This window comes from Grammomys surdaster, unplaced genomic scaffold (genome assembly GCF_004785775.1).
Source record: "Grammomys surdaster isolate TR1022 unplaced genomic scaffold, NIH_TR_1.0 341, whole genome shotgun sequence".
Taxonomy (NCBI): Eukaryota; Metazoa; Chordata; class Mammalia; order Rodentia; family Muridae; genus Grammomys; species Grammomys surdaster.
In genome coordinates, this window is record NW_021604760.1 from 2,994,954 (window position 1) to 3,011,742 (window position 16,789).

The window sequence follows — 16,789 nt, forward strand, 5'->3', positions numbered from 1 at the left end:
GAAAGAAAATCATGTGAATGTCAAAGAGAGAATAAGCACATTGTGAAACTGTTGCATTATTGTTACCAAAATGATGGGCTCCAAAACTATGTTTTGAGACAGCAGGATGCTCAGAGAGGTGGCAAGGGAAAGCGAGGCTGATTTTTGCTCTGCCTCCTATTCAACTTTGCTTCAAAAATACCTTGATGGAGGCTTGGTCAAAAAGGGAAGCAGGATAGGAGTGGAATATCCACTTGTAGTTTTGTACTTTTGCTGGCAATGCCCCCAGTGAATATTAGCATTAGTTAAGAGAAAGAAAGGACTCCATGCCTTCTCAAGAGTCACATAAAAAGCAAAGGTGGTGCCAGAGAGATGGCTCAGTGGTTAAGAGCACTGACTGCTCTTCCAGAGGTCCTGAGTTCAACTTCCAGCAACCACATGGTGGCTCACAACCATCTGTAATGGGAAAGGATGCCCTCCTCTGGTGTGTCTGAAGACAGCTACAGTGTACTCATATACATTAAGTAAATAAATAAATCTTAAAAAAAAAAGCAGAGGTGGTGACCTGATTTGTGGGCTGGATTCCAGTAAATGCCAGGCTGTCTCTGGACTCTAGAAATACCTACTCCAACATCTGTTCTTCGGTACAAGGCACCAATCATTGCAAGAACTTAGACAATTCTCACCACTGTGTATTTGTGTTATGCTTCCTAGCTTTTAAAATAATATTGCCCATAAGGATACCTCAACCACAGGAATAGCCCTCAGCATTAGACACTATTAACACACAGCGAACTAGAGGGAGGCCAGGTGGAAGTCAGCTGTTAGAGAATGCTACAGTCAGAGTATTTATGGGACAGCTGCTAGGCTATGGTTCTGGGGGTGTTCATTTGGTTCCCTAGGCTTTTTTAAATATAAGAACAGATTTGAGTTTTACTTATCACATTGGGAGGTCAGTGGAGAACTTTTGGATAGGTTCTCAGCTTCTGTCTGAATGAGGTGGGGTGTCTCTTGTTTTGTGCTGTGTACTTCAGGGCAGCTGGTCTGCCAGCTCATAGCTAGTCTCCTGTCTCCCATCTTGCTGTAGGTACTGGACACTGCATCTGGCTTATTTATTTGGGTTCTGGGAACAGAACTCAGGGCATCAAGCTTGCTGTACAAGCTTTCACCTGTTGAACAACCTCAGTGACCCTCTCTCTTCATCTTTAACACTGACTGGACCCTTACTTAAAAAGCCTTTCCTGTTACATATCTACTAACAAGAATAAAGTGTGTGTGGAGGGGTTATTCCTAAAAACCAGGGTGGGGGCATCACAGAGGCTCAAGGTTACTTAGCTCAGGGCTCTAGACAGACTCATGGTCACAGACAGTCATACTTATCAGAGTCTCTCTGGGGAGAGGCTCAGTCTTCACAACATCAAAGAATACACTTAAAGAAGTCCATGGCTTGGGAAGTTCCCAGCCACTAATGAGCTCTGAGACTGCAGACGGCACTTGGTCTCCTCATCTGGACATGGCTAATGGGACAGATGTACCTTGTGAGGTCGATTGTAAACATGAGAGAGAAATTAATACCAGCAATACCAGCAATGCCTGGCCCCTCCCCCAAAACAGATCATAAATGACTCGTGACCTTTGGATCAGAAATTTTAGGGTCAAAACTCTTCATTTCCATCAGCAGCCAGCCAATTTCATTTGCTGGAGCTCTGGCAACGAAACCACTACCATCATGTCTCCAGACTTTAGCTATTTCTCTTCCTTCCTTCCTTCCTTCCTTCCTTCCTTCCTTCCTTCCTTCCTTCCTTCCTCCCTTCCTTTCCTCCTCTCTTTTCTCCCCCCTTGGTTTTCTGAGAACGTGCTTTCCCCAACCCCTCCCTCCCCCCCAGTGTAGCCATGTAGCACTGGCTGTCCTGTAACTTGCTCAGTAGACCAAGCTGGCCTTAAACTTAGAGACTGACCTGCTTCTATCTCCAGGGTACTGGGATTAAAGGCATGTGACACCACCCAGGGGCTCAGGCATGCTATGTAAGTACTCTAGAGTCAAACTCCATGCTCATGCCTACACTCTGTTTTTATTTACATGTTCAGCATATAATTTTAGAGAGTTTTTGGAGGCATTATATTTGGAAATGTTTGAAAAATCATATACATTTTTTTTGTGGGGAGGGGGGTTCAAGATATGGTGCCTCTGTGTAGCCCTGGCTATCCTAGTACTCATTCAGTAGACCAGGCTGCCCTTGAACTCAGGGATTCACTTGCCTCTGTCTCCCAAGTGCTGGGATTAAAGGCATGCGCCACCACACCTGTCATATACTTTCTCTACCCTCTTGTTATCTGTTGTTTCTGAATAGTGAACATTTTAGTGACATACACATATAACTAGGACTAGAGAGATGACTTGGCAGTTAAGAATCTGTACTGCTCTTGCAGAGGATCCAAATTTGCTTTCCAGAACCCATACCAAGTGGCTCATAATCATTTGTAACTCCTGCTCCAGGAAGCGGATTAGACTCACTCTTCTGGCTTCTGCAGACATTGGCATTTGAGTGTTTTTGTGTCAAAGTGACATATACTAGGGTCATCTGAGAGGAGGGAGTGTCAATTGAGAAAATTGGTTTGCTGGAGTTCAGGCCACTATAATGTAGGCAAGCCTATAGTGCATTTTCTTGCTTGATGATTTATAAAGGAGGGTCCAGCCCATTGTGGATGGTGCCAAACCTGGATAGGTGGTCCTGTGTTCTATAAGAAAGAAGGGTGAGCAAGTCATGGTGAGCAAGCCAGTAAGCAGCACCCCTCCATGGCCTCTGCATCAGCTCCTGCCTCCAGGTTCCTGCCCTAATTGCCTTTGACAATGATATGGAAGTATAAGCAAGATCAATCCTTTCCTCCCCAGCCAGCTTTTGGTTATAGTGTTTCATTACAGCAATAGTAACTCCAATTAGGACATGTACACATATTCATGCACAGACACTAGCACACACAGGTAAAAATAAAATTAATCTTAATTATAAACTAGTTTTACAGAAATGAAAACCAGGATTTAAAAAGAAGAAAAAAGTTAATAGCTGCTAACATTTGGCAGATAAAAGTTGATAGCTTACTGGGTGTGCAGCAGAAGCCAGACAACCCAGTACATGAGAGGTGGAGGCAGAAGATCATGGTTAACCTGGGCTATATGGGTTTGAGGCAAATCTGGGTTACACAAAGCTCACCTCCCCCAATTAAAGAAAGATTTAGGGCCTGGCTATTTCATTCATTCATTGATGTCATCAGACCTCTAGCTTTTTAAGAAAAGTGAAACTCAAAATGTAAGGATCACTAAAGTTAGTGTATTTATATCTTTATCAAATTATAAATTCTTCCACTTGAAAATTTTATTCATGGCATTGTGTAAGATAGAGTGTTCTTACAATTTAGCTGCCAAAGGATGTCTTGGAAAAATATTTGTGTGTGTGTGTGTGTGTGTGTGTGTGTGTTCACATGAGGAAGAGGATCAGTTTTGGTAGTTCAGTTTCTCATTACACCATGTGGATCTCAGAGACTGAAATCAGGTCATCAGGGTTAGTAACAAGCATATTTACCTGTTGAGCCATCTTGTTGGCTCAAGGGTCCCTTTTAAATACCCAGTCAGGCTACCAGAACAGACTGGTGATAAGAGGACACTTCTGTGAAATCAAGTGTGATCCATGACACAACTGTGCATTGACACAGGTCTCAAGACACCCTTAACCTCTGCCAGTAAGAAAGGACTTGCCATCACAACCATCTTGTTTGCTTGTGGAGACAATTCATATGGCACACTACTCCACAGAGCAAACCCCAAACACAAATAACTCACACTGTCAGGTGACTCTGATGCCTCCTCCTGCTCTGCCACCATGTTGTCATCAACCACCTGGGACAAGTCTTCCTGAAATGTAAAAGACACAGACAGTTAGCAACATAGGTCTCAACTGCACCTTCAGCCTCTGGCAGTGACCTGGGCTTTGTATGTATCTCAAAAATGACCTCAAACAGCACATACACATTCTTCACATTCTTCAACCTCAATCTGGATAAACCTGCACAAGTGAGCTTAGGCTAGTCCTATCAGATATTCTTTGATGTCTTGTATTTGTGCTAAATATTAAATATACTTCCAGGATTCAATTCCTGATATTAGAGTACCCTTCCCCTTTAAGATATTCATCTAGAGGCTAAAAGCACACTTGGTAGAGTTACTGTGAGAAATAAAGATACACTAGTCCTCAACTCCAGGAGAGAAGCAAGTAATCAGGACATGGGAGGCTGACACACAGACACAGGTGGCATGTCAGCTGAAATGCTGACCAGAGTGTGCACGTCTGTTTTCACACATTTTATCCTCTGTGTAGATGGAGTTAAGGCTAAAGCATCATTTGATGGTTTATGTTAGGCATGAGTTCCTGCAATTTCGCTTGGACAAATCATGGACCATGAAGCAACAAAGATGTTGATTTGAATGAGAGAGGATATGTTTGCTCTGGTCCTCCTGGGTGGTGTGGGCAGGAAACTTTGACAATACATAATCCATGATGGGTAAGGAAGGGATTCTTGTCAGAACGACCTAAGATAGGCTCAGTCTTGTTAATGAAATAAAAAAGGGGGAGAGGCAGAGAGCCTTTGGGGCTGCTTGGCAGGAATATGACATTGGCCATTGGACAAGGAAGTAGGCTTCAGGCAGGAATCTGACATTAGGCTAGAACAAAGAAGTAATTTCAGGCAGGAACCTAAATTTTAGGCTAGAACAGGGAAGTAGGCTTCAGACATAAAAATGACCTTGGGCTAGGACAGGGAAGTAACTCAGGTCATCCTGATAAGCCCTTAGAAACAATGATCACGGATGTGTTCACATAAGTGGGTTTAATGCCTTGGTTTTTCTTTGACTATTTGTGTTTATTGTCTTGCTTGTTCCTCGACTATTTGCATCTATTGCATTGCTAGACTTTTAACCTAGAACTGACCTTAATACATGCATGTAATCAAAATGGTATAAAAGCATAAAGGAGGAGGAGGGATGGGATAGGATAGGGGGTTCTAGGGAGGGGAAATGGGAAAAGGGGATGAGATTTGCATTGTAAATAAATAAAATATTCAATAAAAAAAGGAACCTGAGTATTAGTTTACAGTGCTAGCTCCTTACTCAAGCACATTTGAGTCTGTATTTGACTCTTCCAACCTTAATTCCCTGCATAATTTATAAATAGGGTGTGTGGGGAGGTTGTTAGGTCTCAAACCTGGGACAAAAAGCTAACTGAGATGCCTATTAGCATATCAAAGCTGATGTGGGTTGCCAGGTTCTCCCAGCATCACTCAGTCCCTACCTGTTATAAACAGTCATCCTGGCCAGCATACCCACCCCTCAGACTCCTTCAGCTCACAGACTGGACTGGGATGCACTCCAGCATGGATTTGGAGACGGGTGCTTAGGTTCTCTGAACAATAGGACTCTCCTCAGTCCTTTACTTTTTAGGGCTACATGTATTTCACTCATTTAGATCTCTGTCATTCTATTGTTGGAAAAGTTCCTAGGATCCATTTCATCCAACTCCTTATACTTTGCTATAAAACAGATTGTATGACATAAGATGAATTTGTCACTTCATGCCATAATCCTCCCTGCCCCCAGCCTTGGGTGTTGTTTTTTCCATAGCCTCAAGTCTCTAGCCTTCCCTAACTCTGCTTTGTCCCTATTTGTTTGTTTGTTTTTGAGGCAAGTGCTCTCTCTCTCCTAAAGGTTTTTTTTTTTTTTTTAATATTTGGTTGAATAAAACAGGATCTAAATGAGTGCTACATGCATCAAAAATGAAGAATTTGATTTTAAAAGCACTAGGTGAATTTCATGCAGGCCAGCAAAGGATACACAATGAAAGTGTGTCTGTGGTCTGCGTCTACTGTGTGGCTTTACAGGCCAGAGAAAGGGTGAGGAAAGGCCAATAAGGCTAATGGGAATATTGTGGGGTAAAACCCAGGATACATTATAACCAGGAACCATGGCTGCTAGTCCTTCTGGTTTACATCAAAAGCAAGTGCTTCTCTGTAATGTTGATGCTGCAAATCTGTTTTAACAATCCCTATTCAACCAGTGAGGGGACAACAGGGGTGTTTCCCCAGGGTCAGAAATATTAAATATGAATCTTTTCTATCAAGTAGTATATCACTTGTGTTTAGAACAAGGAATGAAAATCTTTTTATCCCTCCTACCTTGTACGACTTGTGTGCAAATATTCCACACAAAGTAAAACCTTCGTTTATTCAAAATTGCTGTTCCAGTGTAGGAATTTGAAGGCCTGCAGCCCTTTCCGTGTGCCCAGTATTTTCAGAGTAGCCAACTGAATAAGACTGTGAAGTCAGGCCCATCCAATGGGAAAAAGACACAGCTACCTCCCAGTTAGAATAAAAACAATGCATTTGCTGTTTCTCTGTGTTCACCCAGTATGTGAGCTACCATCTTGATCAAGTGTAAAGTCTGCTTTGTGTAGACACTGTGGTCAATAGCTGGTCTCTTTCTTTGAGACCTGAACTTATTTCTAACACTAGCTATGGATCAAAAACCCTAATTTAGATACTGCTCAGAGCAAATCCTAACTTGTTTTTTTCCCTTTCCTTGTTTTTACATTTATCTATTGTATGTGAGGATGTGTGTATGTGCGAATGTGTATGTACATGTGTATGTGTGTAAGTGTGTATATGTGTGAGAGTTGGTACATGAAGGTCAGAGGACCACTTGTGGGAGTTGGTTCTTTCTATTGAGTTAATCCAGAAGTCAAACTCAAGTCACAGGCTGGGTAGCAGATACTTTTACCAGTTGAGTTACCTTGCTACTCCAATCCCCCTTTTTAATCATGTGCATTTGTAAAGAAAAAGGGCCAGAAAGTATTGCTTCTAATTGGTTTGACTTCTAAGTAGCAGGGGAGTGTTTAGAAAGGTCCTCTTTTTCCTTTCAAGAGTAGGTGAGAAGTAACAAGCTCCCTGAAAAGGGGTTTGTGGGCAAGGCTGAACCCAACATCTGCTCCCAGCAGTGCAGTGGGACTAGCAGAGGGGCTCAGTACTTACCACCTTTTCCTATACTCTGGTGGGATGATTAGAGGAACAATTAATTACAGGGAATGAGACCGTGTGGATCTGGGTCAGGGGTCTGGAAACCACTCATTCCTCCACTTTCCTCTCAATGTCTGAAGTGTAACAGGACGAAATGACAGAAGCAGATTTTGTGACTTCCTCTCAATGTCTGAAGTGTAGCAGGATGACATGACAGCAGCAGACGTTGTGACGTCTGGCTCTGCACAGCACGTTACTTCCCATACTGATTACCCTACACTTCCAGTTGAAGGCTCAAGGGCTGATGCTGGATGACCACGCCAACCATGACAGCTAAAGGCTGCTGACTACGACTGTATGTCAGTTGTGAGCCAGTTATGCTGCACATCTGCTGAAGTTCACAGTGGACTTTTGTGTTAGATACTGTTAGGGTCTGTTTTAAGCTGGGTATGAGGATGCACACTGTAACAGCACTGGCGAGGGGGAGGATGAGGAGTTCAAGGTTATCCTCAGCTATATAGTGAGCAGAAGGCCAGCCTGTGCTACAGGAGACACTGTCTAAAATGAACTAAAAAAAAAAAACCCAAACCCCCAAACACAGTCCTCTGTTTTTAGAGTATGAATACCTGAGGCACAGAGAAGATTAAGTATTGCCCAATCCAGACACACCTTGTTCTTAGCCAAGGCACAAACCACATGGGTAAGAGACTGTATGTACTATTCCCTCCCAAACACAGATAGAAGGCTGTCTTGCAGGTGGCTCCATATTTAGACTTGATACCAAGTCAGAACAAATTGCACTTGTTTATTTCTAACCTGAGATTGAAAACAAAGCACTTCACAGCCATGCGGTGACACCAGCAGCTTCCCTTTAGCACTCGCTCACCTTCCCGCTACTGCACTAACAAAGTCCTTAGCGCATTTACTTCTGAGCACTGGGCATTTTAGGATGCTGACTTTGCATCTTGGTTCGTGAAACAAAAAGACACAGTGCATTTGGTCGGCACTGAAAGCCTCAGCACAGTGTGGGAGTTCCTAATAGACTCGAGGATCAGCACACGGCACTTCTGAGGGGTAGTTCTTACAGGCATAACTGGATTCCTCTGGATGATAGCTATGGTGAGACGTAAGCATGGCCTCAATCCTCAAAGCAGACTGACTCTTCCTCTTAGTTACCTTTCCATTGCTGTGAAGAGGCCCCCATCACCAAGGTAACGTATAGAACAAAGAGCTTATTGGGGCTTGCTTACAGTGTCATGATCACCATGGCATGACGCATGGCAGCACTCAGGAAGGCATGGTGCTGGAGCAGTAGCTGAGAGCCAAAATTTGATTCACAGGTAGGAGTGGGGGTTGGGGGAGATAGAGAGAGAATGGGAGGAGAACAAAACTAAAAAAACATTATGGGTTTTTGAAACACAAAATGTACTCCTCAAGACACACCCCCTCCATCAAAGACACACCTCCTAAGCCTTCCCAAACAGTTCCACCAAATAGGTACCAAACATTCAAACAATATGAGCCTATGGAGCCTATTCTTATTCAAAGCACCGCTCCTGTTCTGAAACTAGACAATTAAAGTATCCCTTCTCTCTGGACACAGTAATGGCCTAAGATAGACAATGGGACCAATCAAGAACAGAAATCTTCAGATTTTAATGACTGAAGGGAGGAGTGGTCAGCTCTATTCTGGCAGAGGTTTAGCCCCAGGAGTGATGCACATACCAGGTTAATGACTCTGTCCTTCCAGTGACTGCAGGTGCCACAGACAACATCTGTAGCCTGTAAGTCAATTTCTACTTTTGATTAAGCAAGGTTACTAAAAACTCCAACAGTATCTGAACTTTACTTTTAAAAAATTGTTGTTTATTCCTTGAGAGAAAGTAATCTTTAGCCTACATATTTATGTTTCACATTTCATAGTTCAGGAACACAGCTCAGTGACAAACATCTATGGAGATCAACCCAAAGGAATTTTTTACATTGTAAAATGAGTTTGTACTCTGAAAGACACCAGTTTCCTTCAGTACTTCAGAGTCTTTCATGGAATCATTATTTCTGTAGAAATCTATGTTCTGTAGAAATCTAAACTTGAGAGAAGTGACCACTCCCAGGGTGACAATAATGGCCACCACAAGACTGCAGATGCTGAGCCCGAAGTCTGCACCTGAGGTGTCGCCAAAGGACTGGAGGCTATGGAAGTAAACATGTTCCACACACCCCAACTGTCCTTTAAATTTTTATAACACCAGCAATCTCTGGATGTGGAGTCTGGATGTTGCAGAAGGTCAAACTCTCGGTCTCCTAAGTAGTTGGGAATACTGGTACATGAGGATCCTTCCCTCTTGTCTCTTTGAGTCTGTATGTGGGTATACGATATGTTCATGCGTGTGAGTATGATAATGTGTGTTCATGAATGTGATTGTAGTATGTGTATGCCATAGCATGCACATAAAGGTCAGAGGTCAATCTCAGGTTTGTTTGAGACAAGGTCTGTTTGCCACTGCATACCCCAGGGTACCTGGCCTGGAATCTTTAGGAAATTCTTCTCTACTTCCCATGGGATTTGAACTCAGGTCTCCATGCTTGCACAGCAAACACTTTATTCACTGTTCTATATCCCCAGCCCTAATAATTACTTCTTTAAGGTTGTTTTCAAATTCTATCTATGATAATTATATCTATGCCTCAGTTTGATTAGCTATAAAATGGGTTAATAATAGAGTTGATCTCGTGTACAATATAGGTTAATATTAGGACCAATCTAAAGATGTTATCCCTCACCCATACAATATGGATTAGAAGTGTTTTTTAGAGTAGACAGTGAATACTGCAAGAACTAGCTGCCAGTAATCTCAGCAGTTTTGAAAGCTCCCAGGCAAACTGGGCCACAGGCACTGTCGTGAGTGATGCCCAGGACACATAGGTCTTCAGTATAAATCCTTTGCATCTGAAAGATTCTGTGGATTTATAGTTTCCTTTGAAAGACGCCACAGCCTACACAGGTCTTATCTTCTTGGGTCTTAATATTAAAGCAGCAACCGAGGCTTCTCCAGGAAGCTAAACGCTCCCTCACAGGCCAGAGTTAGACATGATGCTTTCCAAGAAGTCTCGTGTAGGAAGCCGCGTTTGCACTGGCAGAATCCGCCATTACAACATGGCGCTGACATCCGGTATTTTTCCTAGTAAACAAGTAAATTGCGCATGTGCCATGGTAAAAGCCCGCCAAAGTTAAAGCCCATCCCACGGCGTTTTGGTGCGCAATGAGTAAGCAGCCAATCAGAGGTGAATACACCGCTCTAAGGGTATATAAGCAGTGCTTTCCCAGGCCTGGGGGTCTTCCACCATTTTGTGTTTGAAATAAACGTGTTCCTGCGGAAGGATCCTGATGTGTGTGCACGTGCGTTCTTGCTGGCGAGACGATTACACGCGTGTCACAGTCTCGGACTCTGCAGGCCCCTGATGTGGGAATAACAACTGCAACATTCATTTCTTCATTTAGAAAACAAATGTTCATAAGAAGCAGTTCCTTCCAGTTAGTCCCAAATTTAAGTGAAGTCTCCTCAGTGAACAGTCACTGGGCAGAAGAGGTGAGTGGGGGTGTACAGTGGAGGCGAGCAGAGGGTGGAAGTAAGCAAGAGGTGTGAGCCCATGCTAAAATGTACGCCCCCTCCATCTTTGCATTTCTCATGGCTCCCTGTTCTCTGCTGTTTCCATACAGGAGGAAAGAGAATGGATGAAAGAAAGCCTAAAGGGTTGGCTTGCCTGCCTAGGAGGTGGATTTGATTAGATGTTCAGTGTTGATTTTATGACTTGCAAAGGGAAATTTATCATCTGAGCAAATCCCAAGTGATCTCTGAGATGGAGAAATAAAGAACAATGGTCTGTGAAAATGCCACACAATGTGAATGCACTTGAACTTTACGTAGGCAATTTGCACACTGTCACAAGAAACAGTTTCCTGTTCCTCGCAGACAGTCCCCAGGGCCTTGCAGTAGATGCCGTTTCTACGGTGATTCTGAAGCAGCAATGGAGACGTACACAGTCACACCTGTTGGAAATGCCAGCAGGAAGAAAACGCTGACAAAGCTACAGTCACCAGAGAAACTGAGACCATGCTTTACAATTGGGTGCCAGTGATAACATCAGGGAAGAATCTTAACCAAGCAAAATGGCCTAGCTTGATAAGTGACATCAGAAACTAGAAACTACATCAATGCACCGAAGGACAGACTTCCACAGAGAGTGCATCTTCTCAGCACATCACTGTCTTCCTTCAGTTCCCCTCCCTCCCTTCCTTTTTAGAAGTCTCAACTCTCATGCATCAGGTTTGAAAACACAGGCACCCTTTTCTCATTCGTCTGTGTTTATCTAACCATGGCAACGGGCTCTTTAATGCAGGGACACAGCCTGAAACAACGTAGACTTTTCTCAGAGAGCAGTTTTTTTCTGTTAAGTTTTCTAAACAACCTTTGGGGATAGACGCAGCTGATTTTCTAGAGAGGAGGAGAGCAAGGGAAACTAAAGAGATATTAGGTGGAGGATTGGGGACATAACTCAGTACTTAAAGTGTTGTGTGGGGCTAGAGAGATGGCTCAGTGGTTAAGAGCACTGGCTGCTCTTCCCAAGGTCCTGAGTTCAATTCTCAGCAACCACATGGTTTCTCACAACCATCTGTAATGGGGTCTGATGCCCTCTTCTAGTGTGTCAGAAGACAGCAATGGTGTACTCAAATACATATAACAAATAAATAAATAAATCTTTAAAAAAAAAAAAGGGATATGTGTTTGGTGTTCGAACCTGCTAGCAAATTGGGCACAGTGGTGTGCAAACTGGAATCCTAGTGCTGGGGAGGCAGGTATAGGTGATCCCAGGGACTGGCTGATGAGAGCTTTGGGGAGAGTGTGCCTGAGGAAGAGACTTGAGGTTGATGTCTGACTCCCAACCCCAGCATGTACACTCTCCCCACCACACATGAATCTGAAGCTTTGTAATGCCAGCAATGACTATCAGTGTGAGGCTGGCCACTATGTGTTTTTATTATAAAAAAAAAAAAAAAGAGGTGGCATCTAAAATGAAGACGTCTCTGGTAGTCATTTTTTCCTATTTTCTAGTAGCTGTGGGACTGTGGACAGGGAAGTGCTTCACTGGATTCTGCAGTCTGTCAGTGCCCATCAGTGTTCCTCCTTACAGGTTAGGTGCTCTCTTAAAGACAGACTTGTGCTCTTCCTGGCTCAACACCATCTCTGAGAAGCCTTGTGGCTCAGGAGGCCTCTCAGACATCAACATCAGTGAGTCAGATACAGAAGGTATTGGATCCTTACTGCAGGTGTGGGCACTTCCGGTGATGGGGACAAACAAGGCAGGCAAAGGGCCAAGGGAACTGTGAGTCTGCAGTGGGTAGACAAACTGGCAACCCACACTGAAGGGGCAGTCTGTCCTGCTCACCCATCTGCAAACAGAACTGGGAACCAGAATTTTTGTATAAAAGCTCCTGTACAGATGAGTCTCCATCCCTGCGTATCGAGCCATGGACAGGGATGGCTCCTGGGGGAGGGACCGTCAGCTTTCCTTAAGAGTGCTGGCTTTGGTAGGTCAACTGTGATCCAGTGGATAGCTGCACACCAGAAAGGTATGGACGGCAAAACTGGAGTTGAGGAAGTAGATCAGGAGGGGAGGAGAGAAGAGGAACAGAGATAAGGTTGGCGGTGGGGAGGTAGCGATGAACTTGGGAGAAGCTATGGGTGGAGGTGAGGGTGAGTATAATCTTATCTCTATGAAATTCTCCAAGAACTAATATGGTTACTTATTTAAAAAATTAAAAGCTACTCTGTAAAAAACTTAGCTTGAACATCTCTGGAGCATTGTGCTGACTATGTGGGTCAGGCCCCTGACCACCAACGAGAGCTGTTTTGGGACCAAATTGTACTCCTGAATCTTAATGGTGTTTTATGTGTTTTTACTTCTTCTTCTTCTTCTTCTTCTTCTTCTTCTTCTTCTTCTTCTTCTTCTTCTTCTTCTTCTTTTTTTTTTTTTGGTTTGGTTTTTCGAGACAGGGTTTCTCTGTGTAGTCCTGGCTGTCCTGGAACTCTGTAGACCAGGCTAGCCTCGAACTCTCGAACTCAGAAATCCGGCTGCCTCTGCCTCCCAAGTGCTGGGATTAAAGGTGTGCGCCACCATCACCCGGCGTGTTTTTACTTCTAAGAAAATGCAGCTTCTAAGAAAAATGTAGACTAAAAGACAAGGGCTTTGGCCCACTTGGATTTTACCTAGGAAGAATGAGGTCTTAATGCTAGCGCCCATTGACCAAGCCTTGCTTCAGGTAATGATGTTGAGTTTCATGTTCAGAATCATAGTCAGTCCTCATAACAAAGAGGCAGCAAAGAGCCAGGCTTGGTAAAGTCAGAGATGGGCAGAGTGAGCCCTTTAGAGCAAGGATTGGCAGAGGAAGATTGTCTTTATAGAATTAGGCTCTTGGGTTGTACCTGATGGTCCTCACCCTAGGAAAGGCAAGTCTGACTAGAGTATCTTGATATACAGGCACTATTTAAAATTGACCTTCCCTGAGTATCATGACATAAAGGCACTATCTAAAACTGATCTTCCCTGAACTATGTTTGCAAATCTTAAATGAACCAGGTATTTCAAGGCAGAGAGTGGGGTGCTCCTAAGATCTTGGTAGTCCAGTGGCTGGAACCCTGAAAATGGTAAGACAAGTTGCCAGATTCTGCTTGAATTTTCATGCCAGACTATTTAGGTCAGTGAAAGTTAATTTCAGAAACAGCTCCCGTTTCCCCAGGCATGAGCTTTGTATCCTATAGTTTCTAAAATCACCACAAAGAAACTCCAGGCTAGACGCTACCTTGAGCTACCTGGATTTCTCCCTCTTGTATGTCCTTGTGCTAAGGGTCAGAATTATATTTTATAACAGAGGATAGCAACAAATGCCACTGACAGCATGGAAAGAAAAAAACCAACCCCTGAAACAACTTTAAAAAAGTGAGCAGTGGGAAATGTCACAGAGGCTGCTATATGTGAATCAGGTTGAAATGACATGTGTCACTTGGCACACAGCTGTACCATGTAGCTTCACAAACCAGAGAAAGAATACAGGGCACATCTGTTGGGGTCATTTTGAGTGGGGTGACCATGGGATGTTGGCCACGCCCTAGGGATAAGGCTTGTGATGAAGATGAACACAACTTCTCTCACTCTAAACCTGTGGGGGAAGGCTTTAAGGAACAGAAAAGGACTTGCACAATGAGCCAAGAACGGTGAGTCTTTTTACTGCCATCTCTGTGGCCCTTTCCTGAAAACACATGCCAGCCTTGCTGCTGGCAAACGCATTCGATGTGCATGTGTCTGCTGTACTGAGAGGAATATGTATTGTTGCATATTCTATATCCTGAACACTGCCATTGCTGCCACGGACTCCTACCCAGCCTGTCAGTGTCCACTCTGGACTGTCCCATCTGCCATCTGATCGCCACACAGCAGCTACAACGGATTTGCTGCCAGCCCCTGTAGCCCTCTGAGACCTTCTCTTGTTCTCAGCTCAAGGACCATCTTTGTAATGTGACCTGGCTTTCGCTGACTTCTTCAAATGTTTGCATCTTACCAGATGGACACTTTCAGTTCAGCAGACTACCCAAGGCTCTAAGACTACCTATAATCACCTTCTTTCTCTCTCTCAGTTTACTTTATTTTTCAATTATGTGTATGTGTGTATCTGCGTGTGGTGGGGTATATGCACATGAGCGCAGGAGCCTAGAGAGGCTAGAAACACTGGATCTCCTTTAGGTGGCTAATATGAGTGCTGTGACCCAAACTCAGGTCCTCTGTAAGAGCAGTGTGTACTCTTGACTGCTGAGCCATCTCTCCAGCCCCTTCTTTGTTTCTTTTCTGCTCCATTCTCAACCACAGTCAGCCTTTTGTGCTTACGTAGCACAGAACATTTACGATTCAGCCACCACAAATGGACAATATTAAACACCCACACATCAGAAACAAACCCTGCATCTGTACTGAACACATATAGGCTGCTTGTCATTATTCCATAAACAGTATGTACAAATCTGTAAGTACAACAGTAATATCCAACAGGATAAGAACAACCTATACTGTATTAGGTATTACAGGTGAACCAGAGATGTAAAGAAAAGGGAGAATGTGTATAGGTTATAGCAAACACTTCACCATTTCACGCAAGGGGCTTGGGCATCTAAAGATATATCTTGACAGCCTGGGAACTAATGCCCGCATAGAGACTAAGAGATAACTCTATCAACATCTTCAAATCTCAATCCAGATGTCCCTAAATGAGCCCTTCATTCACATGACCTGCGAGCACCAAGGACTTTTAGTTCTTAGCTCTGATCAAAGTAGACATTTCAATATAATTGTGATACAGCCAATACAAGGGCAAGTGTCTGCTTACTGCCAGAGTCAGATGCCTTGAATCTAGTACCCCTTCCCAATCCTGCCAGCAATTAATGTGGGGGTTCCAGCTCCTCCACACCCCACAGTACCTGCTGTGTTGATGATAGACTTTCTACTAGCTACAAAGCCACACCTCACCATGGCTCTGATGTGTGAAGTCACATCTCACAACTCTGACTTGCATTTCTCTAGTGTATTTCTCTTGAGCATCTTCTGCACATTGACCCTTTATTTGTATATCTTTAGAGAAGTATTAGCGTTCTTTCCCATTGTTTAAACTTAGTTATCTTTTTATTATTTATTGCAAGGTGGTTGCTTAGGATTATTTTGTTATCAGTCACAGCACAGAGGAGGAGATGGCTAAGAAGACAGAAAACGGACATTAGCTTTACAGGAAAGCACAAAACTATGAGCCATGACAGGGTCTGAGACACAAAGGCAGCAGCCATTACAGAGGTCAGCTATAAGAAAGCAATGAGCACACCCCCTTCAGTCTACCCCTCCCTCCCCACCTAACCACCAAGCTTGTAAACATGGGAGCCTAGCATAAGCATTTATCCATCTCAAGCCCTTTAAAAACACAGCCAGGCATGATGGTACATACCTATAACATTCCAATTCCCCAAGCCCCCAAAGGCAGTGGAAATATTTAGAAATGAGCTCAACTTAGACCATAGGAGGATTTCTGACAGATAAAAGCCACCATTCTGCAGGAACTTGTGAAGTTGGTTCCCATCTACCAAAAGGAATCTCTGGCAGAAGGAACATATGGCTACTTTTGGAGTCTGTCGGCATATCAAAGCTTATGCTGGCCTCCAGGCTCCTCAGGCTCAGAAGTACCCATGACACATTTCAAAGTCCAGGTTAGCATCCTGCCCTTCTCACCTCCTCCTCCTCTATCCTAGACTCCCTCCCCAGCTACTCATTCTCCCTATAGCCCTGCTATTACTTATTATTATCATGTTTGCTCCTTCTTTCCCCTTTGCTCCTGCTTCTCTCACTATGCTCTCTCTAGTCTCTATCCCCTGCTGTTCTCCCCTCTCTTGCAGATAACCCTGGCCATGTCCAGTCAGCCTGGGTCATTCTCTCTCCACTCTGGACTCTCCCAGATGCCTCTGGCTGTTCTCTCTCTAATAGCTACAATAAAAATCTTTTCTTTAACCATGCCATGGAGCAGTCATGTCATCAGTTTATAGACTGGACATTCCCTACCTTTGCCCCATTTCTATGTGAGCACTATGTGTATCTATATGCATTTCTATGTGTATCACTGTGGATACATTAGAGAAAAAGTGTGTAAAAGCAACATAAT

At 43.7% G+C, this 16,789-nt stretch overlaps 1 protein-coding gene across 2 annotated transcripts in view; it reads right to left on the reverse strand.

Moving 5' to 3' along the window:
* The window catches only part of Patj (PATJ crumbs cell polarity complex component), a 299,188-nt gene that overhangs the window by 59,667 nt on the left and 222,732 nt on the right, over positions 1-16,789 (reverse strand). For both annotated transcript variants that reach the window (XM_028778758.1, XM_028778759.1), the window contains one exon: positions 3,818-3,889. In XM_028778758.1, the coding sequence (XP_028634591.1) occupies positions 3,818-3,889 (72 nt within the window). The remainder of the gene's footprint in view (positions 1-3,817; positions 3,890-16,789) is intronic.